A 26,380-nucleotide genomic window follows, 5' to 3' on the forward strand; every position below is an offset into this window, starting at 1 on the left:
CTGTTTTTTTTTTTTTCAGTAAAGTCAAAAAGGATGGAGATTTAGTAAAAGAAAGGGAAGAACGTATGTCGGTATCACTTTCTCTTGGTGTCACATCTCCTCTGGGACATTTCTGGAGTTTGACTTCATATCAGATGGCAGTGAAAACAACCACTTATTTATTGTATACATATATATATAAAATACTATAATGTATTGACAATTATGGTACAAACCTCCATTCAGAAAATAGAAAAGGGTGTGAAGACCCCTCCTTTAAAACATGTAGTTAAAATCACACAAAGAATTTGATTGGGTGTTTGGATGCTTTTGTCTAAAAATGTGCAACTCAATACAGCTAATTTCATGGCATAGGAGTGCTAGGCAGAGGACCATCCCACCCAAAGCCATCCATAGGATATGTTTCCATGAACATGTGATGTCGGCCTAAGGGTATGTCACAGTTATCTGGGTGCAGCAGGAACCCGGAAAACGTGCTGCTGCTTTCACTGTCAACAAAAATGCCATTTGTTGCAGTGTCCTTCACTTGCAGCCATACCCTGTCTCTCATATTGAGGTGGAGGACAATCGTCTGGCTGGTTGAACCCTGGCTGGAAATTTCCGTTATTCTTACTACAGGATAGAAGTTTAGGAACATGCCAACTTTAAGAGGTTTCTGGGAAGTTGCCAGGTGGAAGGAGAAGACATAAGTACCATTGACGGGGGCAGTGTAAATCCCCATTGATGGATCAAAATGTCCCTGCTGGTTGGAAAGGATGTGTGAAAAAGCTATGGGCCAGTTTTGACGTGGAAATGACTCATTGAGACATGCAGAGAATGCTGACTGTATTGCTGGGGTGCAGGGACCAGGTGGCCCCATGAAACCCATATTACCCTGGTCACCTTTCATCCCAATTGGTCCCTGTGTACCCGGTAAACCAAAGTTACCTTTTTCCCCTTTATCACCCTTTTCTCCTGGTCTCCCATCAACACCATTTGCTCCATCTGTGCAATGGCAAATTCCCTGTTCACCTTGGTCACCCTTTATGCCATTTACACCAGGCTCACCAGGTTTACCTAATTCACCCTTATCACCCTTCAAACCCTTGGGTCCCACAGAACCCTGAAGCCCAGGTAGGCCCCGGGCTCCAACCATTCCAGGTGACCCTTGAAGTCCTGGTGCACCTGGGACACTCTCGCAGGAGGCAGGGCACGTACCGGTTTCTCCCGCAGGACCCTGTTGACCTGGGGGTCCCATCGATCCCTGGTCTCCTTTGTCCCCTTGAAATGCACACAACATATTGTCCATTATGCATAAAGTCAGGTGTTTATGTTTCATTTGCCCCTACAGTATCAGATGATTAAATTAATTGAAATAGTATGTCTTCCTAAGAATACATCCACATATTTTTCATATGTTCTGATGTACCCTAACCCTTTAGATTACATAGAGTGATCTCACCTTTAAACCCACGCTCGCCTTTTGTCCCCATTAAACCAACCATACCAGTATCTCCCTTCTCTCCATTGTCTCCCTTCTGACCTGTGACAACAGAAAAACATATAAATTAATTACATATTTGATGGAAACAATTAGTAATAATTGTCTGAATGGTTAAAAACAATTCAAAGTTTAGGTCAGGTTTAGATATAGTGCCAAACTAGGAAGCAACCAAGTTAAATAAGTTTCCTTTGAAAGGTGGATAGCCTCAACCTAAGGACAGGGTAAAGAGGCCATTTGTAAGGGACGATCTCTGGACAGAGGTATTGTATTGAAATAAGCCATTAGAGGAGGCTTGAACATTTGGAAAAACATCAGGTCTTCCGGAGTCTCCACCTTGAAGACCTGGAGGACCTTGAGACTGACATCTTTGCGGACTGGTGGCACACTGGTTAACATGAATGAGCCAGAACTCACCAAACTCATGTGTTCAAATGTTCTTGGAAAGATACTAAATCTCACATGGCCCCTCAGTGTAACTGACTTGTAAATCTCTTTGCATGAAGCCATCTGTTAAATAAATAAATGTAATCTCTGTCTGGAGTTGTAAGGGGTCCTGGTTAGAGATGGACACATGATGGCCCATTTGAAATATTTGACCAGAACTCCAGACTCCATGTCTACATAGAGAATAAACAGTTTAGTTTTTAAAATTAGTTTTTCAATGGAAGATGGAAGCTTTCCCAGAAAAATGTCTCCCTCAAAATTCTAGAGAGAATGTTGCTGTCATACAGACATGGATCTGGTCCTGGCACCGACTCCGTTCTCGATGTCAAAACCTTGGTAGTTTCTGGCAAACTGTTTTGTGTTCATACCAGTTTAATCAAAGTTAGAGAACTTCACAGAAGATCAATGGACAGGGTTTGAATTACAGGGGTACAGCAGCATTGCTTGTATGTTGCGTGCTGTGAGCGTCCAAACAACCAACACTTGATGTGTTTCCTTTTGTGGCTTTTGAAAAAACTTTCCGTAAATATGCGCGTGCATGTGACTTGTAAAGTTGCAGTGCACTCCCAAAATAAGGGTCCTCCAAAAGCCCTGGTGTAATCCAAACCCTGTCAATGGACCTTTAACGTCTTATAGATTTGTTCCTGAAAGTTGATGGGTAAGTCATCAGACTCATTATAACCTATGGTTTCCTAAAGATAAACCATACATTCAGACAACAAGAATTTAGTAAGATGTTAGGATGTCAAAATGAGCTTAGAAACGTCCACCAAAATTTTAATCGGTTGTCTGGCAACATAACAGCACAGCTAGAAAGATGGAGACGTAACACCACATTCAGCTTCACTTTTGTCCAAATCTTTTTTTTCTGTTGGGGCATTCCCTTTTCACTATCTGAAGCTTATTCATTATTTTGTCTGGAATTTATTTTATTTATTTATTTTAACTTTATTAAAACACAGCATGCAATGGAGCATGCAGTGTCAACATTCACAGCCGGTGATGTGAAAGGTTTGTGGAGTGATTGTGTCATTATGTCGTAAAGGACAAAAGGAGATGTGTCTTAGTTGTTCACACCATTTAAGAAAATCAACGGTTTCATACTCCAGACACCAGTTCTGTGTGGACAAAACATCCAAACTGATGCAGAATCACCTAAACTTATTCTCATGTAGGACAATGGGACTGTCAGAGTTAAAAAAGAATTTTCCAAATCAGACAGATTTTTTAAGAAAAGCTCCTCTAGAGCAGAGGTCCCCAACCCTGGTCCTCAAGGTCCATTATCCTGCAGGTGTTAGATGTCTCCCTGCTGCAACACATCTGATTCAAGTCTGCTAACATCTAAGACCTGCAGGTTAGTGGGCCTTAAGGACCAGGGTTGGGGACCGCTGCTCTAGAGTTTACTCGTTTGCAATCGGTGATTCACCTCTCAGCACCACGATGACCACAGAAATTTAGCAGACATGAGAGGAGAACAAGTATCTGGCTTTGCTTAATATGCCCAGATTTCATCCCTGGAGAACATCTGTAGAGAAGCTTAACACAGCAGTTCAAACGCTCCCCATCCAGTCTGCTGGAGTATGAGAGGATCTTTAGATTAAACTGGATAAACAACTCAAATCAAGTCTATAGGAACATCTGATTATCACAGTTAGGTTTTCTCTTCACACACAAGGACGTCGTGTATTTGTGTTGTAGTTGTTTTGTTTACATTGGATCCTCTAACAGTTTAACCTGCTGGTACACAAAGTTTTAATTGTGTCTGTTTTATTCTACAGTAAAATATATGGACTGTGATGGACTGGCGACCTGTCCAGGGTGTACCCTGCGTCTCGCCTGAATGAATGAATGAATGAATGAATGAATGAATGAATGAATGAATGAATGAATGATATTTATGGATGATCCAAGATGTGTAACTCACCCTTTATCCCCTGAGGTCCTGTGAAGCCTCGGTTTCCTTTAAATCCCGTCATCCCTTGTCTTCCTGGGCTTCCAGGTTGACCTGAAGTGACATTTAAGTCAGTTAAAAAAATTTAAATAAAAAAAACAAACAATAAAAAAAAAAACAAAAGGCAATTCAATCAGAATTTGTTTCTAAATTTAAAGATTATTTCTTAGTGAATAATCAAACTATAGTTCCCCAAAGTAAAACAAGAGCCAATGCTTTGTTTGATTGATGTTAAAACTATTATTTCTCAAATGTCCTTTGTCACAAACTCTTCTGACATAAACGTAACGGTGTAATTAATTAATCATATTATCCCAAGGAACTGCAGAAATCTGAGTTAATACTTTCAATTAAACTTCCACTTTAACACAAGGTGTCCGACTGACCTGAAACTGTGCTCAGTGCCATCAGAGTAAACCTGTTTAGTTCTCGTTTTCTGTTCAGGAAGGTCATATGTGGCTCATCGCAGTAGATGTATAATAATAACGTATAATAATCTTGGATGATTTTCTGGTCCAACACAATGATTCAGACTTCTAAAGTCTGAAAATGACTGAATTTTGTGTATTTAGGAAGCGAAACATAAAACAAGCAGAACAGGCAGGAGCAGGACTTGAATCGCAGCTTTAGTTTTAACATTTATCTTTTTTAAAAGACATTTTTGTTTGTTGTCTGTTATGACGATCAAGTTTCAGATTACAGATATGGGTTCTTTAGAAGCTCCAGACGTTACGAAGTAAACAACACTAACAACCTGAAATCTCAGTGTCAGACTGAGATATCAGGAGATAAAAGTGATTTAATCTAAAACTCAAGCAAGTATTAAGTTTTCAAATATTGGAACATGCCTGGAGGGCCCCGGTCTCCATGGTCTCCTTTGGGCCCCACAGTTCCTTTGCAGTGTGAACAGATGCAGAAGAACGGGATCTGGTCGATGGGTGGAGGTACCGGTGCGTTCAACAACATGTCGCAAATGGCTGTGTTGGGCAGCGGAGGCAGCTGCGGGCCGGTGGGCAACAACATCCGCGGCATGTCGGGGCCTTGAGTCATGTTATCGCTGGGTGGCCACGGCTGTCCTGGGGGGGGCATTACTGGGGACATGCTGCGAGTGTTGGACCACCATGAGGGCATTCCCTCAGGCAACGGCTCCTTGCTTGGAGCAGACCAGTGGATAGTGTTTGGATCAGCGGTGGAGCCTTCCTCTTCGGGCATGTATTTGGTGGTGTTTGGTAGCAGCATGGCTGAACCGATGGAGAACAGGACAAGAAGTCCAAGAAGGCTCGACAGCATCTATAAGACATAGTTGTTTTTTTTTACTTCCACTTACTTCCCATATTAAACCTCAATATGTTTAAAAGCTCTTGACGTATTTTCTAGTAAAAATGTCTTTAAAAAAAAGTTAATTTTGTTAAATATGCCTACAAATAGTGTTAAAACATACCAATTAACCATAAATTACACCCCATCACGTTAACAGCTTTCAGGTAAAATCCTCTGAGGTGACAAGAAAAAAAAACTCACCACTTGGTTTGAGTTGTGCAGCATCTTCTCCAGAAGGTTTTTGGGAAGGTGAGCTGGATGGGAGAAGCTTTGATGCATTTATAAGCCTCGCCCAAAACAAAACGTCTTTCAGACTCTGTCTCACCTGGCAGGCTGATAGACAAAAGGATGAGGACAGAGGGAGAAGAGGAGGTGTGTCTTCATTGTCCTGATGAAGAAGAACTGGGCCCCAGCCTGCGATGTGACCTCCTTCACTATGAAACAGCCAAAATATATTCAGAGCAGAAAGGAGAGACACTGGTCTGATTGTATAAAACCTTTTGTTTCAACATTTACTTTCCATTCACAGCCTCTACAGAATGGATATTCTTTTTTTTTCAGCCACAGATTTACAGAAGAGGAAAATCCAAATTAATCTTCTGTTTTCAGGATTCGTATCTCAATATTTAGTACATGTAATACACATATATGTAAGCTGTAATACTCATTAAAGTAGGCTGTAGAGTACTCATTTTATCTCAGGTTCCACATTCAGCACAATCTGATCTCCAGTGAGCCGGACCAGTAAAATAAATGCATAATAACCTAGAAATAATGAAAACTTTTTCCCCTTTTTATTGTAAATAAGTACATGATCGATATATTTACAACAATCAAAACATCTATTTATTTTAGAAAACATCAAACTTTTCCAGACGTAGAAGTTGTTTTTCATCTTTTCAGATACACATAGAACTCCCTGCTCACTGGTGGATTTTTGACTGCTTCTGAGGGACATTACCATCAATATAAACTCTTTGATTGATGGAAAGTTTGACAGGAAGTGGCTTCATCATCATTTCCAGGTCTAAATAGAGGTCTCTTAGCAACACAGTAGTGAAAGTGATCTTTTTATGATGGAATGTGATAAATAAAGCTGTTATCATTGATCGTTGTGGATTTACCAGATAGTCTCTGAATAAACACTACATTTTGTGGCTGGATTATAAACCTCCTAGATGGGATATAAATACCTGGAAAACTTCTGTAGATCACCTAAAGGGTAAACTATCCATCACAGTTTACCCCACAGAGCTACACACAACTGTTCATAAGAAATTGTTAATGATAGAAGCGATCGTACTTGGGGTGTCCCAAATATGTGTTGGAGTTTTAAGATTTGATATCTTCCATTTTTACATTTACCAAACATAGTAGGGCCAGACTCGACCCCCTGATGGGTCAGGTTTGCCCCCAGGCCATGTGTTTGACACTGCTGCATGGGATTTGTGGATCTCTCATTCCACAGAGCTCTTGGTGCGCTGGGTATCAAAGGAGGTGCAGGGAACTTCAAGTGTTTTAATCCTGGTTCCCACCTCTCCTCCATCCAGCCTGTCAGGGTTTTGTTTGGCTGGAAAATGAGTGTCTTGAAGCATTGCTAAAGGATGGCTTGTGCACGTCCCTGGGAATGAAATTTGGAAAACAGGAAAACAGTCATAACCTCATCCTGCTCCTTTTCAGACTTCATAATAGATGTGATTTTTTTTTTTTAGCTATTCTGTTATTTTTGTTCAAATTAAATAAAAAAAAAAATATAATTCCGTTTCCATTTTAATCCCCAGCTACAATTACAGTAGTTAGACAACACGCTTCAGGTCCACTCAGACACAGCTGATGCTAAGATATCATTCTCCCAAATCTGTTTTATCATGTTTTTAATCCAGCTGTTCATTCAAATGATGCAAAGCAAACAGCATACACAGTTAAACCAGTGTGAAAACATAAACTTCAACAAAACTGCAACAAAACCAGCACACAAAATGCAGCAGGACTCTTTTCATCCTCTGAAGACGAATCAGCTCAACAATACAGTAATCTAACACTGTGGAGGCAGCCCGTCTTCACAATGAGCAGCCTACTTTTATTTATCAGCGCATTTTACAGGACAAAGACTTCACTCTGTTACAGCATCTCGGGGGATTGTCTGGACACACATACAACTAATTACACATTTGGTCCTGGACTCCTTCCAATGCTGATTAAAGACGGTGATGTCAAACTGAGTTTACTATGAGCTTGTTTATTTCAGACATCACGAATTTTCTTTTTTTACTGACAAACTGCAACAACTCCTCTTTGTTGCTTTTGGTGCTGATATGCGATAAGACGTTCAGACTGAAAACAGATCTCCTTCAGACGTTTCCATAAATGATGCTCTGCAGGTCATACAGTGAAAACAAACCATTTCAGGAAACGATGGCACGACCGAGAAGCTTAAGGAAAGCTAATCACTGAATCAGAGCTGTTGTTTGCCAATAAATAGTTCCTGGAGACAACTGCTTGTAAAACTACACTCCTGTTGATGGACATCTGGTTCTGATATAAGAGCAGATTACTTAACAGATCCGCAGAAATAGGTTTGGTTGGATTTTTTTTTTTTTTTTTTTTTCCCCCTTAACCTGTCGAGCATCATGACAGCAGAATGATGGTCTGGCCGCTGCTGAACACATTTACTCTGCCAAGAGCAGCTTTCTGGAAATGAGGCTCCCGTTGAATCTTAAATGTTATTCTTTGTTAACGTTTTAAAATAGGTTTTTGCTCATAACCACTGGAACGGACCGGAGAAACAGCATGAGGAAAAAGGTGGATAGAGGAGAAATAGGAAGAGAGAAGGTAGAAAAAGAAAGAATGAAACAAATAGTAGAAAACAAACCACAACAACTGCAATCAAAGCTAAACAGAGAAACTAAACAGCTGCTACACCCAGAAAGAACCAGGAAACATCCTAAAGAGAACACAACAGACCACCTGAAGGGCCCCTGTGAGAAGAAAAACTGTAAAAACCATGAACAGCAGTGAACACAACAACAGCTATGTGTGTGTGTGTGGGTGTTTGTGTGTATGTGTGTGTGTGTCTGTGTGTAGGGACATGGGTGTGTACGTTGGTGTATGTACTCAGCATTAGGGTTGAGTTTTGCTGAATCATGCTAATGCAACCTCAGCCTCGCCCATGTTGCTATTTGTCTCTTAATCTCACTTTCAGGTTTACAATAAGAAAGATAAAGTCAGGCTGTTTCTGACTCAGTCTGACATCCAGCTGCTCGTAAATTATAATTATTTATAATTATCTCCCATCATGAATAAATCACTTCACTTTGGGACAGATTTATTTGTGTATGACCAACAAAAGTAATCTCAAGGTGCTTTTAAAGATTCAATCCAATTTGATTACCACCCTAAAATTAACCTCTGCAGAATCAGAACCCAGCCTTGAACTCTGGGAACAATCAGAACCCAACCTTGAACTCTGGGAACAGTCAGAACCCAGCCTTGAACTCTGGGAACAGTCAGAACCCAGCCTTGGACTCTGGGAACAGTTGGAAACCAGCCTTGAACTCTGGGAACAGTCAGAACCCAACCTTGAACTCTGGGAACAGTCAGAACCCAGCCTTGGACTCTGGGAACAGAATCAGAACCCAGCCTTGGACTCTGAGAACAGTCAGAACCCAGCCTTAAACTCTGGGAACAATCAGAACCCAACCTTGAACTCTGGGAACAGTCAGAACCCAGCCTTGGACTCTGGGAACAGTCAGAACCCAGCCTTGAACTCTGGGAACAGTCACAACCCAACCTTGAACTCTGGGAACAGTCAGAACCCAGCCTTGGACTCTGGGAACAGAATCAGAACCCAGCCTTGGACTCTGAGAACAGTCAGAACCCAGCCTTAAACTCTGGGGACAGTCAGAACCCAGCCTTGAACTCTGGGAACAGAATCAGAACCCAGCCTTGAACTCTGGGAACAGTCAGAACCCAGCCTTGGACTCTGAGAACAGTCAGAACCCAGCCTTGAACTCTGGGAACAGTCAGAACCCAGCCTTGGACTCTGAGAACAGTCAGAACCCCACTTTGAACTCTGGGAACAGTCAGAACAAAACCTTGAACTCTGGGAATAGTCAGAACCCAGCCTTGGACTCTGAGAACAGTCAGAACCCAACTTTGAACTCTGGGAACAGTCAGAACCCAACCTTGAACTCTGGGAACAGTCAGAACCCAGCCTTGGACTCTGGGAACAGTCGGAAACCAGCCTTGAACTCTGGGAACAGTCAGAACCCAGCCTTGAACTCTGGGAACAGTCAGAACCCAGCCTTGGACTCTGAGAACAGTCAGAACCCAACTTTGAACTCTGGGAACAGTCAGAACCCAATCTTGAACTCTGGGAACAGTCAGAACCCAGCCTTGGACTCTGGGAACAGTCGGAAACCAGCCTTGAACTCTGGGAACAGTCAGAACCCAGCCTTGAACTCTGGGAACAGTCAGAACCCAGCCTTGGACTCTGAGAACAGTCAGAACCCGACTTTGAACTCTGGGAACAGTCAGAACCCAATCTTGAACTCTGGGAACAGTCAGAAACCAGCCTTGAACTCTGGGAACAGTCAGAACCCAATCTTGAACTCTGGGAACAGTCAGAACCCAGCCTTGGACTCTGGGAACAGAATCAGAACACAAACTTGGAATCTGGGAATAGTCAGAACGCAACCTTGGACCCTGGGAACAAAATCAGAACCCAGCTTTGGACTCTGGGAACAGTCAGAACCCAACCTTGAACTCTGGGAACAGGGTCAGTACCCAGCCTTGGACTCTGGGAACAGAATCAGAACCCAGACTTGGACTCTGGGAACAGTCAGAACCTAACCTTGAACTCTGGGAACAGAATCAGAACCCAGCTTTGGACTCTGGGAACAGAATCAGAACCAGGCCCTGGACTCTAGGAACAGTCAGAACCCAGCCTTGGACTCCGGGAACAGAATCAGAACCAGGCCTTGGACTCTGGGAACAGTCAGAACCCAGCCTTGGACTCTGGGAACAGTCAGAACCAAGTCTTGGCTGCACACGTCTACAGTTGCTGACTCTGGGTTTCTTTTTGTTTTGAAACGTGAATTGTGTTGTGCTGTGAATCCTTTCAATAAAAAATATCTGTTGCATGACTAAATGGAAATGGATGGAAACTGTTGGTGAGTTATGGACCATATATCAACCTTTTTGTGAAATCCTGCGTTCATTAAGCTGCTAGTTGAAAGCAAATAGAACAAACAGACAGCAGTTGTGACCACAAAGCAGCAGGCGTTAAACAGTAAGCTTAGGAAGGCTCCTCATCCTCCATCACCACTCTCTAAACGCCTGCTAGTCACCTCATCGCCTGTGGAACCAGAGAAGACTCCTTTATGTCCCCAGGCTAGCTTTCATTCTGGAAAAGCTAAACAGAACAGGACACAAATGTAAAGTGAGCTGCCAGAACGAGGCTGAGGCATAAAAGAAGACAAGCAGATGAATAGTTAACCCTAATAGGTGTCCTGGTTTCCACAGCCGGAGGCATTCAGTGACACCCTGGAGGCCAGCCCGGGCTCCTCTACGGTACCCACTTGCTCTCAACAGGGAACAACAAGACCTGCATTCCTGTGTGAAGGGTCTGACTCTGGCAACATGAGGCGAAAGAAGGAAAGAAAAATAACGATGGAGTTACCTGAGTCTGGGAGGTCATGTGACCACCATGACACACACGATGTTTGAGAAACAAACTATATCTTCTATGAACTGAAGGTCCATACAAGACTTAGAAGTCCTGAGTTTCTCCTCCCAACCGCTAGACTTTCTTTTAATCTTTTTAAAATGCTTTTGAGCAACAGTTCTTCAGACTCTGCTGGTTTTTCTCTCATTTTTAATCCAGTCTCCTGTGAATACACCCTGATTTTCTCATGAGCAGGGAAACAGGAAATATTTGCAGTGATTTATGATTAACCTTTTTTTTTACAGGTCGTTCCATTGAGACACACAGTCTCATGTAAAGACAGACCTGGTTGACGAGCCTAACATGCATGTCTTTGGATGAAACTTATGATTTATTTAAACTTGGAAATATAATTGTAATATTTGTCCACTTCTCCAGAGTTTCAAAGGGAATAATTGGTCTTTAGCTTTATTCTTCATCCCAGTCTGAACCCGTTTAGTCATGTCTTTAACTAGTCTCCAGGAGCAGTTCTCCAGACTTCATGAAGGTCTTTCCAAAGCTCTTCTTTGAATGTTTCTGCCTTTTGTTCCGTTCTCTGTCCAGATGATCCCACATTGCTGCAGTAATGTAGAGTTCTGAGCTCTGGTTGGTTTGCTTCTACATCATAACCAAACATTTCCACTTTGGTCTCTTCTGTCCAAAGGACATTGGATCTCATTCACCAACCATTAATATGAACAAATTTGTCCTTAAGTTTTATTTACCAACTTTTTTTAAAAGATTGTGGCATTCATTAACAAGTTTGTGTCTTAGATTTGTTCCTGGGTAAGAATAAATCCTATGAACACTCAAGAGTTCTCTTGTTTGGTTCTGTTGGTCCTGATGCGTTCATGGACCAGACTGCAGGCTGCCACCCATGTTCTGGATTAATCAATGACCTGTTTGTACATAAAGCTGCTTTTATATGATGTGGATCTCACTGTGGAATATCTCAGAGGAAAGATATGAACAAGTCTATGAACACGTTCATGAATCTGATGGAGGGATTTTGTTAAAGAAAGAAAATTAAGAAAATTCAAAAGAAGACATTTGTGAATGAGGCCTGATGTTCCAGATGTCAACCAAAGTTGCTCAGTCCAGGTCCTCAGGACCCCCTGCCCTGCTTGTTTTAGAAGTAACCCTACTTTAACACACCTGAATTAAATGAATAGCTTGTTAAGAGGCTGCAAAGAACTTGATGATGACGTTCATTAATTTGATGTGTTGGAGTAGGAGCACGTCTAATGCTGGGCTTACGCCAAACGATTTTCACAGCCGCAGACTAAAATATGAAAGTCGTTATTAAATCTAGGAGGATTTGTACTCGCGCGGCATCTGTGTGCAGTTTGCTGGAGTCACAGCGCGCTCCAGTCATCTTGATCGTCAGGTTTAAGATGGTAATCTGTGCTGTTTCATGTCAGTCTTTTGCTAGTCTTGGGTCTGCGATAACGTGTTTGATATTATCGCAAGTCGCAGTGACATAATACAATCAACAACCAATAGATGGACTCTGACAAAAGCAGAAATCCTGACAGTCAGAACAATGACAAAAATGGACGAAAACATTTTTTTTAAAGTGGAAGAAGAACTGGTGATGAACAGGTGACCACCGTCAGAAAGAGGAGCAGATGGTTATTAAGAATTAAATGTCTGTTGTGGATCATTTATGTGTTACAGTATAATGATCCAACAAATGAGAGAAGAATAGAAACTAATTCATCCCTCCAGATTCTGATGAGTCGGTGTAACACCTGGTGGAGATGCAAAGGAACAATTAATGAAATAATAATGATGTGTAATTTATTAATCCTGGAGGGAAACTCTCCCCGTGTTTGCTTTGCTGTGGGCAGATCAGTGCTGTTCGATATCTGCTCTCCAACACATCACAAAAAATGCTGAAAGTATCTAGTCTTGTAAATAGTGACCCCACAAGATTCACAGTCTGTGTAAAATCTCAGTCTGAGACCAGGCACTTGTCGTTAAATGTGAGCAGGTATGAGCTGATCATTTTCTAAAGTCTTTCCAAATCTTTACAGTCTTCTGATGTAAGCCGAGCATTAGACATGCAGGGCCGTGGGTCCCGAGGACTTGGTTGAGAAACACTGGCCTAAGCTGTGCTGTCCTCTTCTTTTTAGAGAGAAGAGGCTTTCTCCTGCAACCCTTCCAAACACGTCATACTGGTTCAGGCTTTTCTAACTGGACTGTCATCTTAAATGCTGAGTGAGGCCTGCAGGGTCGGAGATGGAGCTCTTGGGTCTTTTTGCATGGTCTGATCTTGGGGTTTGTTCATATTTGGTTGCATTTTTAAAACTGGTGAGGACCAGATGATTTAGTCTCAGTTGTGTCCTGATGACTCAGAACTGAAGTTTCAGTAGAACTTTTATTACCTAAAAGCCACCAGGGGTGCAACAGACATGAGCCCTCATAGCTTAGCCTGTATTTGTTTATTTGACGTCATTGACAGAAGCAGAATGGTCTCAGGAACAAAGTGTTGGTCTGTACCAGGGTGAGTGGGAGGAGGTTAAAGGGAAGGTTTGTGTGTGTGTGTGTGTGTGTGTGTGTGTGTGTGTGTGTGTGTGTGTGTGTGTGTGTGTGTGTGTGTGTGTGTGTGTGTGTGTTGACAGTATTTGCAGTGGTCGGCTGCAGACTGTGGACTCTCAGTAAACACTGTTAGTTAGCTATTAACACAACAGAATCAGAGGGGATCGCTGTTTCTGTCCACGCCATCTATACTTCACATGTAAGTATGAAAACACTCCTCCGTGTGGTAAACCCACCGCTTTCTGTGTCTTGGTTTGATAACGCTGTAACAGCTTTAGTGTGAGGGGTCGGCTTTCGTCAGGCTCGCGAGGTCAGAGGTTGTAGAGGGTCATCTGAGGTTTACTTCAGAGGCCTCTGTGTTTCCAGCTGAGATGGATCAATATTATAGAAATGCTTCACTTAAGCTGAATTTGAAGCCAGCCTATTCAAACACAACACAGCTCTGACTTTTCTCTCCCAATTTCAGCTTGTAGAAAACTCACCTCTGGCAGGTTTAACTCTGTGAGTATCTGAGTCATCAGATGTGGGTTTTTACTTATGGATGTTTGGGTCACTGAGATGACGCTTCATGTCACTTCCTGCAGGTTTGACGGACATCATGCCTCGCCTCATCCTGTGTCTGTGTGTCTGCATCACACTGTGGTCTGCAGCTGTCATCAGTCTGTCAGGTGTTTGGATGGTTGTTAATGCAAATAATACATGTTATCATTAATTAAAAGACCATTACAAAATTAGTTGATCTTGATCAGTATGCCACCAATTTACATCGTCTCAAGGCAGATTCAAATTAAACTACCATGTCTTGATCCATGTGTGTGTTCCTGCTGCAGTCTGATGCTTTCTGTCCGTGCAGTGTTCTCGGACGCTCCGCAGGCCCACATGCTGCTCCGATCCCGCCGGGCGAACAGCTTCCTGGAGGAGCTAAAACCTGCCAACAAGGAGCGCGAATGTGTGGAGGAAAAGTGTGACTTCGAAGAGGCCAGAGAGATTTTCCAGACCAGGGAAGCTACAGTAAGATGACATTTTAATTAAAGTTAATTCGTTCATCAATACAACTCTGGGCCAATTACACTACTTGTTACAAACCTGCAAACTACACACCCCAAAGATGTTAATATTATTCTAGACCGCCAACTACACGACATCAGAGACCCACACGTCTATCATTTAAAACCTTTATGATCGGGAGCCTGATCTGATCCTTGAATTTAGATCCCAACATCTCTGCTTTCTAACACATTTTGTTCTGAGATGACAAGAAGTGAGTTAAAACTGCATTGTTTTACATTTAGGGTCGGGCAATTTAAGGGCCTTAGAGGCTTCAAGGTCCTCGAGGGCCAATGTCCTGCACATTGTAGATGTTTCTTTGCTTCAACACCCCTTATTCAGATTAATGGGTCACTGTGCAGAACTTGACAACAAGCTGTTGGATCCATTTGATTTGAGTCAGGTGTGTTGGAGCAGGAAGCATCTAAAACTTGCAGGACGGTGGCCCTCAAGGGTCAGAGTTGAAGAGAAGATGATGAGGGTCTGCTGGTAGAAATGAAGCATCATTACTGTAGAAATGTTAAATATAAGAATCATTGTTTCTGTTACATTAAAGGAAAGACTTTCACCTTTTTGTTACTGTAATTACCATCCATCCATCCATCCATCCATCCATCCAACCATCCACCCATCCATCCATCCATCCATCCATCCATCCATCTGCCTGTCCATCCGTCCAGTAAGGTTGTCTGATGAACAGGTTTTCTCTAAAGTTTAATTTTGCTTAACTTTTCTCAGAAAATATTTCTCTAATGAATTCACAGACTCAGCTCTGAAATTCGTTGCTGTTTCAGCCTGTTTTCTTACGGTGGTGTTTACGTGTTGGTGAAGGTAGAGTTTGCAGTGCTGACCTTTTGTCTGCTTTGTGTGTTTTCAGCTGGAGTTCTGGACCGTGTACACAGGTAAGATGAGTTTGTCCTGATGCTAGATGAAGTGTAACACTCACAAAATGCCATAAAGGAATTTTTAATAGTGCAGGAGAAATACGGATTAATATGGATTAAAATCTCACATTGTTTTAAAGAGCAAATGCAGGTATAAAGTAAGTGGAAGAGCTTTACATCCTGTGTTGAAGCAAATCTGATCAGATGCCTCCAGGATGAAATCTGTGGGGTAAATAGTGATAGTTTGCCCTTTAGGTGATATACAGAAGCATTTCTATCCCGTCCAGGAGGTTGACAATCCAGCCACTAAATGTAGTTTTGTTCAGAGACTCTCTGGTAAATCAACAATGATCCATGATAACAGCAATTATTTATCCCATTTCCATCAATAAAAGATCACTATCACTACTATGTTGCTAAAAGACCCCTATTTAGACCTGGACATGATGATGAAGCTGCTTCTTGTCAAACTTTCCACCAATCAGAGAGCTTAAAGGTAATGTCCAATCAGGAGCAGCCAAAGATCAACCAGTGAGCAGAAAATTCTGTGTGTGTGTGAAAAGAAGAAAAATAATGCTCCTCTATGGCTGGAATAAAGCCAAGAAGACGTTTTTGATGCACGGTGGCGCCACAAAGCAGCTGAGCTGGAGGAATAACTGGAAATGAGGAAAAAGTGGAAACATGGAAATAGTCTTTGTTGTGTGTTTATTTCAATGCCAATATTTTTTCTTCTGAAAGCCAAGACTTGAGAGAACGATGTGCAGATGAGAAAAGATTATATCACCAAGTAAAATACAGGTACAGGTCCATGTAGAGCTTTAAAACATAGAAACGGTCTAATCCACTTCTATATTTGATTGGAAACCAGAGGAGATGTAAGACCAGGGCTGATACTTTGGGCTCATTACTGGTATTTTTTGGTAGCAGCAATCCTACCTTGAAGGAATCAAAGCTATAAAAACTTCAGGTCATGACTGAAAAGGACAGATTTTAGTCAATAACACTGGGTTCAGAATCAAATCTAAAGTGGGGTGTTGTCAGGTCCTGGTCTCTGCTTCAGAACTGGTTTTTGACTGCAGAGGGATGTTTGTTGGGAATCCAGGCCAGTATGTTCTGGACCAGATGCTGCTGAAGGAAACTGGTGACTTGCAGCTTCACAGCTGCTCTGTGAGGTGAAAAGTGAGATGAGATCATCAGTATCCAGTCAGTCGGGAATGAGAATGTGTTGCCCCTGCAGAGCATTGTGGGTAATGTTACTCTGACTGTGTTTCAGATGGGAACCAGTGTCAGTCCAACATGTGTGCTCATGGCGAGTGTGTGGACATGTACCAGGACTACGCCTGCCGCTGTTACCCTGGATACGAGGGCAAATTCTGTGAATACAGTGAGTCTTTGTAAAGACAAGTTTTAGAGTTGGATGTGAGGACGCCAGAACTGGTTTTAGAGTTCAGGTTGGAATCAGCAGAAGGTTTCTGAAGAACAGTCTTATTGCAGTTTTCTGCAAACATCCTTAAACCTTCACAGTTATCTGAAAAAAAATGTGTCAATTTACAAAACAGGTGGATTTTTGCATCGTTAGTTTCACTAAATCTGCTGATGTCTTACACAGATTTTTTTTTTTTTTTTTTTTTTTTTTTTAACTTCTTAAAGGGTTTGTGGAGGATCTAAAACTGATGTTTAGCTTCAAGATCCTAAAAACAAAGTTCTTTCTAAAATACAAAAACTGGACAATATTCTTTAAAAATTGTAGCTGTTGAACTCGATTTAGATTTCTTGTAAACTCAGATGGTGATGGGTTTGGAGATAGTAAGCTGGTTCCCTCTTAGTAAAATTAAAATTAGAGAAGCATCAAAAGTGTAAAAGTTTGTTGTCTCATGTTCCTGATCAGATCAAACAGCCACCAATTGCTCGGTGGACAACGGCAGCTGTGACCACGACTGTACGGACAGCGCGAACGGCAAGTCGAGGCGCTGCAGCTGTTTGAACGGATACAATCTGGAGAACGACAGCAGGAGATGTGTCCCGAAAGGTGAGACGGCCCAGCTTGGGTCTGAAGGAAGGTCTGCAGCTGAACTGCAGGGTGGTGGGATTGAAAAGACCATTTCCTCTGAATCTACTGGACACAGTTCATAAAGATATTTTAACCCCTAACGCCTACTATATCATATCTGGTACAAACCGCTTCTGAGACCTTTTCCATCACTTTATGGTAAAAACTTCATAATTCTGTTGTTTACAATCATATTTATGTCCCATGGTGGATCACTTTTGCACTACAATAGTTCTAAAATTACACAGTATATATATGCAAATTATTATTAGTAAGTGAAGCAAAGTGACTTTTTCTTTGTTAATTAACAAAAGGAGTTGATAGGTAATAATAGTTTCAGCTCTATCAGATTAAAATTAAGGAAATTCTTTCCACATAGACTAATGCATTACGGAGATGCAGTCCAGATCAGATCTGCAGCTGTTTCTATTTACAATCACATTTTAATGAATTAAGAAGGGAAATTTTCCTTTAACTTAGCTTGATGAAGAGTGAATCCACTGTTTATCAGTTACTTGACTTATGGTTCCAGCTCTGTGAGCTCAGTGAACTCCGGTAAATCTGAAATGTGTTTTCTGTGCAGGTTCTTCTACTTGTGGTCAGCTGCTGATCAACCGGTCAACGTACAGCAAGCCCATAGACGGGCTGCTGCCCTGGACGATCGGAGGAGAGGTGGGCAAGAAGGGGGAGAGTCCCTGGCAGGTAATTGACCACCACTGTGTCACAGGACACATCAGGAGTAGAGATGGGATTTATGGCTCTTTGAAGAGAGCCAAAGCTTGAGGAGCCGTTCCTTTCAAAGAGCCATTCAAAAGACTCATTCCTTTATTTATTTTTAGAATTCAGTAAAAGGTCATTCATTTTTATCAAGAAAATAATCACTGGTAACAATTAAAAGGTAAAATTTGGATCAGAATAATTCAAACTTACACAAACTATGCAGAATATAATTAACTTCCATGCAAAATAACTTTACTCCTACATTTTCCACTTAAGGGCATTTTATTAATGCAAAAAAAATAAATAAATAAAAAAGTCACAATATATAAGAATAATAAACCAAATCAAGTATGTACCCATATAAAATCTACTATATAAGATTTTTAAAAAATAAATAGGAAAAACATAAATAAAAAAGAATAAACCTGAACAACATCAGTGCAAAATTTAGTAAACATTTTGAAGAGAACTCAGAGTATTTGTTTCTGAACGCTACTTTCTGCCCTTGGGTGCATCGTGTAAATGGAACGTGTTGGATTTCTGACTCTTATGATGGCTCACGTGTCATGTGAAAGTAGAGGAGTTCATGTTTATATAAAAAGAATGGCTCACAAATCAATGGCTCACAGCTGCGGCCCATCATTCTTTTAAAAGAGCTGTTCAAAAGAACCGATTCTTTCATGAACGTCACATCTCAAATCCAGAGTCAGTGTGATGCATTCACTGCTGCCCCAGACTGTTAACATTAGAGTTTTATCCAGACAGCAGTTCTTAATACCTCAAAGAAATCAAGTTTAACTTTTTCTGCAGCTCAGAGCAGGGCCAGCGAGTCAGTTTGCATGTGCATGTCAGCCATTAGCTGCTCCAAGATAAGAAAAATGAGCAAAAATGTTCGTCTTTGGTATAAACAAAAATTCCACTGTGACACTCGCTGTTGTAACAGGTGCTGCTACTGAACGCCAGAGGAGCTTTTCACTGCGGAGGTGTCCTCATCAGCGAGAGCTGGGTCCTGACGGCCGCTCACTGCCTCAAAAACTACCACAAGTTCCGAGTTCGACTTGGTGAGGCCTCAGTCTGCACACAGCCAATCACTGAACCCAGGAAGCACCCAGTTACACTCCAGTTAATGCATCTATAGCAGCCAAACGGATAAAAACTGTTATCCAATAATCATTTCCATCATTAACATCTACTTCAGATTCAGCATATCTATACATTAAACATCCCTCTTATGTTACATTTGCAAGGAAAGTTGGTCTCTGCAGGTTTCTGTCCATAAAACTCTGATAAAAGTTCCCAGAACTTTACTTGATGTTTATTCTCCCTCCTGGTGTTGATATGAATATTATATTAGAAATGTAAAATCCTAGTTTCCACATAAATACGGATGATATAATATAATTAGAGGTGAGACTTTAATACGTTCATTACAATGAATTATTTACAAAAAAACTTAACGCATCTAATCACAGTTTGTGTTCCAAACAACACGGAACAGTTTCCAGTACGCCGATAATGGTGACGGACATGTCAGAGCTTTCAGATCCCCCTAGCAATCCTTTTTTTTCTAAGTGACTAACAAAAAATTTGAAGACATTTTCTGGTGATATTGGAGACATTTTGAGACTGACGTGAAAGCATGCATTGCTTACTCTTCTCAATGAACAGCGGTGCTGCCTCAGGCCCCACCCAAAAGCACTGGACAGCCTCAGTCCTCACTCAGTCCCAACTGTAGACTCCTAATCAGAGAACAACTGGAGCTGCTAGTTAAAGTACTTAAAATGGCACTTTAACTTTAGGTCTGTTCAGTTTTGGCCAGGGATCTTTTCTATTTCTTTCTCTGCTGTTTTAAATTAAAACTGGCTGGCTGGCTGGTTGGTTGGTTGGTAGGTTGGCAGGCTGGTTGGCTGGTTAGTTGGTTGGTAGGTTGGCAGGCTGGTTGGCTGGTTGGTTGGTTGGTAGGTTGGCAGGCTGGCTGGCTGGTTGGTAGACTGGCTGGCTGGATGGTTGGCTGGCTGGCTGGCTGGATGGATGGCTGGCTGACTGGCTGTTGGTTGGTTGGTTGGTTGGTTGGTTGGTTGGTTGGTTGGCTGGCTGGCTGGTTCATTGGTAGGCTGACTGGATGGCTGGTTGGTAGGCTGGCTGGCTGGATGGCTGGATGGCTGGCTGTTGGTTGGTTGGTTGGTTGGCTGGTTGGTAGACTGGCTGGCTGGATTGCTGGTTGGTAGGCTGGCTGGATGGCTTTCTGGTTGGATGGATGGTTGGTAGGCTGGCTGGCTGGCTATTGGTTGGTTGGTTGGTTGGCTGGCTGGTAGACTGGCTGGCTGGATTGCTGGTTGGTAGGCTGGCTGGATGGCTTTCTGGTTGGATGGATGGTTGGTAGGCTGGCTGGCTGGCTATTGGTTGGTTGGTTGGTTGGCTGGCTGGATGGCTGGTTGGTAGGCTGGCTGGCTGGCTGGCTGGTTGGCTGGTTGGTTGGTTGTCTGGCTGGCTGGCTGGTTGGTAGCACAGAAAACGAGTTTCTGTCCTAATGTTTTGTGAAACTGGGTGATTACAGTGAATGAGGAAAATTTTTGAGTTTTGAGTCCGGCTATGAAATGTAGAATCGAAATGGTGGACCCTCCTGACCAGCAGGTGATTGTTGTAATCTGTGTTGCCAGGTGACTACGAGCGTAAGAGACACGAAGACACAGAGGTGACGCTGAATGTCATTAAGACCTTTACACATCCCAACTATGACACCCAGACGGAGGACAACGACATTGCCCTGCTGCGCCTAGAGACGCCCGCCCCCTTCTCTAAATACATAATCCCCATCTGCCTGCCGGGGCGAGAAATGGCGGAGCGAGTGCTCCACCTCAACGGCACCGTCACCGTGGTGAGCGGTTGGGGCAAAAACGACAGCGGTAAGTACAGCTCCGCCCTCAATGTCATCAAAATCCCGCTGGTCAGCCACAGCATCTGCACCCAGCAGATGCTGCCCCATGTCGTCTCCGACAACGTCCTCTGTGCCGGGATTCTGGGTCATAACACGGACGCCTGTGAAGGCGACAGCGGCGGGCCAATGGTCACTCTGTACAGGAACACCTGGTTCCTGGTTGGCCTGGTGTCATGGGGCGAGGGCTGTGGCTTGGAGGACAAGCTGGGCATCTACACCAAGGTTTCCAACTACAATGATTGGATCAGCCAGGTGCAGGAGGAGTGGGACAAAGGCCCCCAACCACAATGATGCCAGAACACTGGAGCCCCCCAGAGCCGGTCCAGTCTGCTTGTTTGAACCCACAGAAACACCTCAGTGTGTCAGACATTGCACATTTTGTTTAATAAACTGATTTTCTCCCAACAGGCTTCTGTTTGCTTTTTCACCACAGCTGACCTCAGATCAGTGTATCACATCACTCAAATTATCAATCTCCGTCAGTCTGCATGGGTCCACATGGATCTGAGGGACTTCTAGGATCAAATTCTAGATCTAGGGACAAAATTCAGTCAGCCAACTGCTGGCTGAGCTGGTTATGAAAAGTGAAGCTCTGAGCCACTGCATGGGACCAACAGGTCAGCTGATGTTGTCTGTAGTCAAAGCATGAATCTTTATGTATTTATTTATTAGTGCAGAGCAGCACAGTAAGAGCAGGCAACAACGTTCCGCTGCCACTGTATGCAGCCGATACAGTCAGAAACATACCATACAGAGACGAAAAGTCCTTTTAACAAACACAAAAAGCAGCAAATGAATTGGTCAGCACTTGGGCGACACAACAAACAAACAATGTTGCTGCAGTCGCTCCTCATCCGGGGCCAGAACCAGACAAAGAGAGCCCCAAAGAGGTCAACACCCAGAAATTACAACTTAGTTCGAACTGGGAAATGTTCAGTCAATAACACAATAAAAAGCTTTCTCACATCCTGGTTGGGGTTAGGCAATAAGATCCCTACAGGTCTAAATGCTCTGTATTCTGTTACCCATTATCAAATTTACAACACTAATCTGATAACCCCTGGTGATGGTGAGATGAAGCCTGCCCGGTTGAACCCACAGTCTGGACGAGATTGCCCTGCTGCGCCTGGAGACTCCTTGAGCGACTGCTCCACCTCAACCATACCGTCACAGTTGAGATGAATGCGTCAAGTCTTTCTGGCCAACTGCTTTGCCAAAAGTTAAATTTTTGTAAGCCCCATTTAACAGCTCATTTGGGAGTACTGCCATCTGCTGGTTATTTGATGTACAGCAGTCCTAAAATTACACACGGGCAACACACCAGCGCATCTGTAAACATAATGTCAGAATCCCCCTTTTAAGTATTATAAAGTCAAATTAAATCAATCTATGCAGTACGTAGCATGTCAATAAAGTATCAGTATATCAGTTCTGGTATATAAATAATGTTTTATAAATCAACTATATCAATAAAGTTGTAATGTTTAATAAGTTGCCAGTTTGGAATTTTTGGAAAATATCATGTGAAAATACTCAACCCGCTGATGTCCTTTGCTTTTTTTGGTGGTTCAGATTTGGAGGCAGTGCTGTCAGTCAATCTCTTGCATGTTTTCACTGACTGTTGCAGCTGCATGAAAAACCCGTCTGGTTGTATTTGTGAGGACTAGAGTCGTAGCTCACTATATGTTTCCGGTTGCTGCTTCTAGGCTTTAAAACAGCACTGCGCAACAGTAACTGTGTTTCCATTACATTATTTTGCAAATAATGATAATCGATAAAGTGCAATTGCGATTTGCAGGTGTTTCCAGTGAATGGTGTTTAGCGCAGCAGCCATTATTCTTGTAAAATCTCATCCCGCGAGACTCCACTTTGAGGAGGATAGAGATTTCTACATCTACGTAAAACTCTTGCATTTCACTGTTGTTTGCTATGAAGGATGACGATTAAATTTTTTTCTTTATTTTTTTTCCTCCTGCGTCTACTCAGACTGCGCCATCTCTTTTTGAAATGAGCTGGCCATGTGACCCGCTACGTCATGTCTGGTGAAGGGTAAATGTGAGACAAGTGTTTCCATTACACTTTGCGACATACTTCTATATCGACACGTCTGAAAAACCTCCTCATGAGAGTGTAAAAACTTTTTAGCAATATTTGAGTTTTTTCGAAATGTAGGTGTTTTCATTGCTGTTTTTTTATTGTGATATTTAGCTTTTGAGTGATTCTAGGGGTAATGGAAACGCACCTAGATGTGTGGCGCCCCCTAACGACAGCTAATCCAGCTTCATCCTGTCTCTTCTCTGAGCTCTCGCCAGCCAGTTAAAGTCAGTCTGATGTTGACTCTCGTCTTATCTCTTGCTCTGCTCCTTCCTCTCTCTTTTTCTCTCTTGTTTCAATAATGTCTTCTTGCATTTCTTTGATGAATCAGTAACTGTGGGTGATGTTTGTGTGTGCTCATGTGGGTGCTGTAAAGCAAAACACAGCTGTAATGTGACCCTCTGGGGGAGAAAGAAATTTATGAAGTGTAGTTTTTCAGCCTTGGGATGCTGCAGGAATGTACATAATTAATGTCCCTCTGGCATCAAAACAAGTCAGGAGCTCAGAGGTTTATGGTCAGAAAGTTGTGCAGTGTTACTCAGTGAAGTTTTTCCACATCAGTTAAAAGTCAGACATTATTCCTGACCAGCATGCATCACTTCAGCATCACCAAGTCAAATGAGTCTGCAGCACAAGTCAATGAACACACACTCCAACAAAACACAAGAAACCTGTGTGTTTAAAAAAAGCAAAACTACTAAAATCAACAAGGAATAAATAACTGAATGGATAGATTCATGGAAGATCTGACTCTAAGAAAGCTGCTGACACCAAAACAAAGAAATGTCATCAACAAAACCCAGAGAGCCGGTCAAGGATGAATAATAAACTTTATTCCATTTTTACACCCATACAGAGTCTTAAAGGGACAGAGCGACACATTCAGGAGTGTTTAAGGCTTTTTACTCAGGTTGGACTCTAAAACTTCACACACACATCTGGTACATTACAAACTGAGGTTTTATGCGTTATTAAAATTATTGCTTGAAGATTCAACAGGAAGCACCAAAGAACAAAAACACACCTGAGAATAACACACACTGAGATATCCTAGTTTAATAATCACAGTTTCGTCTGTCCAACATGAATCTGAAGGGACTTTTTTTCCTCCTCACATCAAAATGTTTGCATGTCTACAACCTGCAGTGACGGTGCTCTGCTGCTGTTTTTATGCTAAATATCTCTGTTAGCTTGAGTTTCTTTTATAGTCACAGTTTATGGAAAGATTCAGACATTATTTTCTAGTTAAAAGGTTTATTTTAAGTTAAATTATCCTCCTGCATTGTAAATAAAGTAAAAACTAAAGTAAATGTTATGATTTCTCTAATAATTCTGTGTAGAATAATGAAGAATATTTCCCTGAAAGTTGCAGATTAGTGTGAATTTTAAAGATGGAGGAGAAAATTTTTCTGCTGTGAAGTAAAAATGAAACACACCATGTTGGTTTTTTTTTGTTTGTTTTTTTAACATTTTTTTACAGCCAAAAACCATAAACTTTCATTTGTCTGCTGCTTTTGGTGAAGCTGTACTCCTTCCTAAAGTACCAGCTTCTAATGGACATTTATTCATTTCCATATTCAGAATCAGCTTTATTCGCCAAGTATGAACATATAAAGGGATTATATGCTGGCAGATGTCACTCTAGTGGAAGTCATGGACGTTTATTCATTTTTAACTGATCTCATTGCAAAAACTTATACGAACAGATTCCTGATCTCCCTAAATTTCATCATCATGGTTTTTCTTTTATTTAAAATCTTTAAGAAAAAAACTTTGCTCTTTTAATTACACGGGATAAAGAATGATGACACATCCTAAATCAAACCTACAGAACTGAAGGTGGGTGGTGGTTTCTCTGTTTTCTGAAACGCTGCTCATGTGTGTCTGCAGAGGAGAGACTGAAAGGAAAAGCCTGCATGGAAACAGGATCCCTGTCTGAACCTGATCTGGGATCAGTGTCGGCCCCCTCAGGTTATTTCTGTTGAGTTTAACTTTAAATAATTTAACTTTAAATTTTGCTTTTCACTGCCGATTTCCGAACGTTTTCTTTTATTCTGGTCGTGTTTGTGTGGAAGCGGCTCCACCCAGTGGTCAAGTAGCACTGCATAGCATACTAATAATAATAATACTAATAATAATAATAATAATAATAATAATAATGATAATAATAATAATAATAATAATAATGATAATAATAATAATAATTATTATTATTATTATTATTATTATTATTATTATTATTATTGTTGTTGTTGTTGTTGTTATTATTATTATTATTATTTGTATTTTACCGGAAAATTAGTTGTTTACTATTTAGGGTAAAAATGAAAGACTTTTCTGATTTAATAATCATGAAAATCAGTTAATAAAAGGACAAAAACAATTTTTTTCAGCTCAATTAAATTTTCTTACATTTTTTTATTTGTTGGTTAAATAAAAATTCATTTTAATTCAGTTTAAGGGTAAATTTTTTATTGAGCTACTACAGTTGTCATGAAGAATGAGAATCTTCCTTTTTGTATTTTATCACTGTTTTAGACTAAAAATCAAACTGTAATAGTGGCTCAGCTGTGGTGGCTGTGGTTCCTGCAGCAGAACAAGGATCCACACAGCCGAGGAGAAGTCTGGAGAATGAGTTGGTGTTAAACCTGCTGCAGGAGGAGGATCTGCAGCGCTGATCCACAAACTGCATTTACACCGTGATGCCTGCATGACTTGCAGGATCAAACCTCTGCTCATTTTCCTCTTTCACTGCGTTTCATTCGCCTCAAACGTCAGAAGTCAGAGTTGGGAATGACTGGTCAGTTTTCAGAAATACAAACTGGGAAATTCTGAGTTTAAATAGAACAATTTCCCTCTTAGACTTTGAGATGTTTGCTGCACCAGAGTCTTCATCACATCCAAATCCCCAAAACAAGGATCATCACTCTTTACAGACCTGCTTCATCAAGCCGTAAGCATGATGGAACATTTCTTTTCAAGTGAATAAATAGCTTAATGTTGTCATGTTTTACTCCAAACAAATACGTCTGGTTTTGTGGGGTCATAAAATCTGTTTCATGGCTGCATCTTCAGTATGAGCTCCTTAATCCAGTTACTTCTAAAATCTGTGGTCCCCCAATCGGGGGACTTTGAGAACAGATTGTACCAAGAGAATCAGAAAATCAGCACATGTGACGTAAATGAAATGTTTGACTTTGGTAA

General features: G+C 41.6%; 2 protein-coding genes across 2 annotated transcripts; one reads left to right on the forward strand and one right to left on the reverse strand.

The window, feature by feature from the left end:
- Positions 1-303: 303 nt before the first annotated feature.
- On the reverse strand, positions 304-5,168 carry LOC121644996 (inner ear-specific collagen). The gene is made up of 4 exons (XM_041993270.1): positions 4,727-5,168; positions 3,852-3,932; positions 1,442-1,522; positions 304-1,260 (listed from the first exon to the last, which is right to left on the reverse strand). Exons 1-4 carry the CDS (start codon positions 5,166-5,168, stop codon positions 344-346), a joined length of 1,521 nt encoding a protein of 506 aa, XP_041849204.1. The 3' UTR covers positions 304-343.
- Positions 5,169-13,567: 8,399 nt separating this feature from the next.
- proca (protein C (inactivator of coagulation factors Va and VIIIa), a) lies at positions 13,568-21,487 on the forward strand. The gene is made up of 10 exons (XM_041993524.1): positions 13,568-13,642; positions 13,910-13,944; positions 14,028-14,111; positions 14,297-14,454; positions 15,368-15,392; positions 16,648-16,758; positions 17,263-17,403; positions 18,008-18,126; positions 19,088-19,205; positions 20,805-21,487. The coding sequence occupies exons 3-10, from the start codon at positions 14,042-14,044 to the stop codon at positions 21,371-21,373; spliced, it is 1,311 nt and encodes a 436-aa protein (XP_041849458.1). The 5' UTR covers positions 13,568-13,642; positions 13,910-13,944; positions 14,028-14,041; the 3' UTR covers positions 21,374-21,487.
- The last annotated feature ends 4,893 nt before the right edge of the window (positions 21,488-26,380 follow it).

This window comes from Melanotaenia boesemani, chromosome 8 (genome assembly GCF_017639745.1).
Source record: "Melanotaenia boesemani isolate fMelBoe1 chromosome 8, fMelBoe1.pri, whole genome shotgun sequence".
Lineage (NCBI taxonomy): Eukaryota > Metazoa > Chordata > Actinopteri > Atheriniformes > Melanotaeniidae > Melanotaenia > Melanotaenia boesemani.

Excerpts from the sequence above, each read along its gene's own strand:
- LOC121644996 (XM_041993270.1), bottom strand. The coding sequence starts at position 5,168 with ATGCTGTCGAGCCTTCTTGGACTTCTTGTCCTGTTCTCCATCGGTTCA. Across the intron at positions 1,523-3,851 it reads AGGACCTCAGGGGATAAAGG|GTCAGAAGGGAGACAATGGA; the intron begins GTGAGTTACACA and ends CTGTTGTCACAG. Across the intron at positions 1,261-1,441 it reads AGGCGAGCGTGGGTTTAAAG|GGGACAAAGGAGACCAGGGA; the intron begins GTGAGATCACTC and ends GTGCATTTCAAG.
- proca (XM_041993524.1), top strand. The coding sequence starts at position 14,042 with ATGCCTCGCCTCATCCTGTGTCTGTGTGTCTGCATCACACTGTGGTCT. Across the intron at positions 14,455-15,367 it reads TCCAGACCAGGGAAGCTACA|CTGGAGTTCTGGACCGTGTA; the intron begins GTAAGATGACAT and ends GTGTGTTTTCAG. Across the intron at positions 16,759-17,262 it reads GGGCAAATTCTGTGAATACA|ATCAAACAGCCACCAATTGC; the intron begins GTGAGTCTTTGT and ends GTTCCTGATCAG.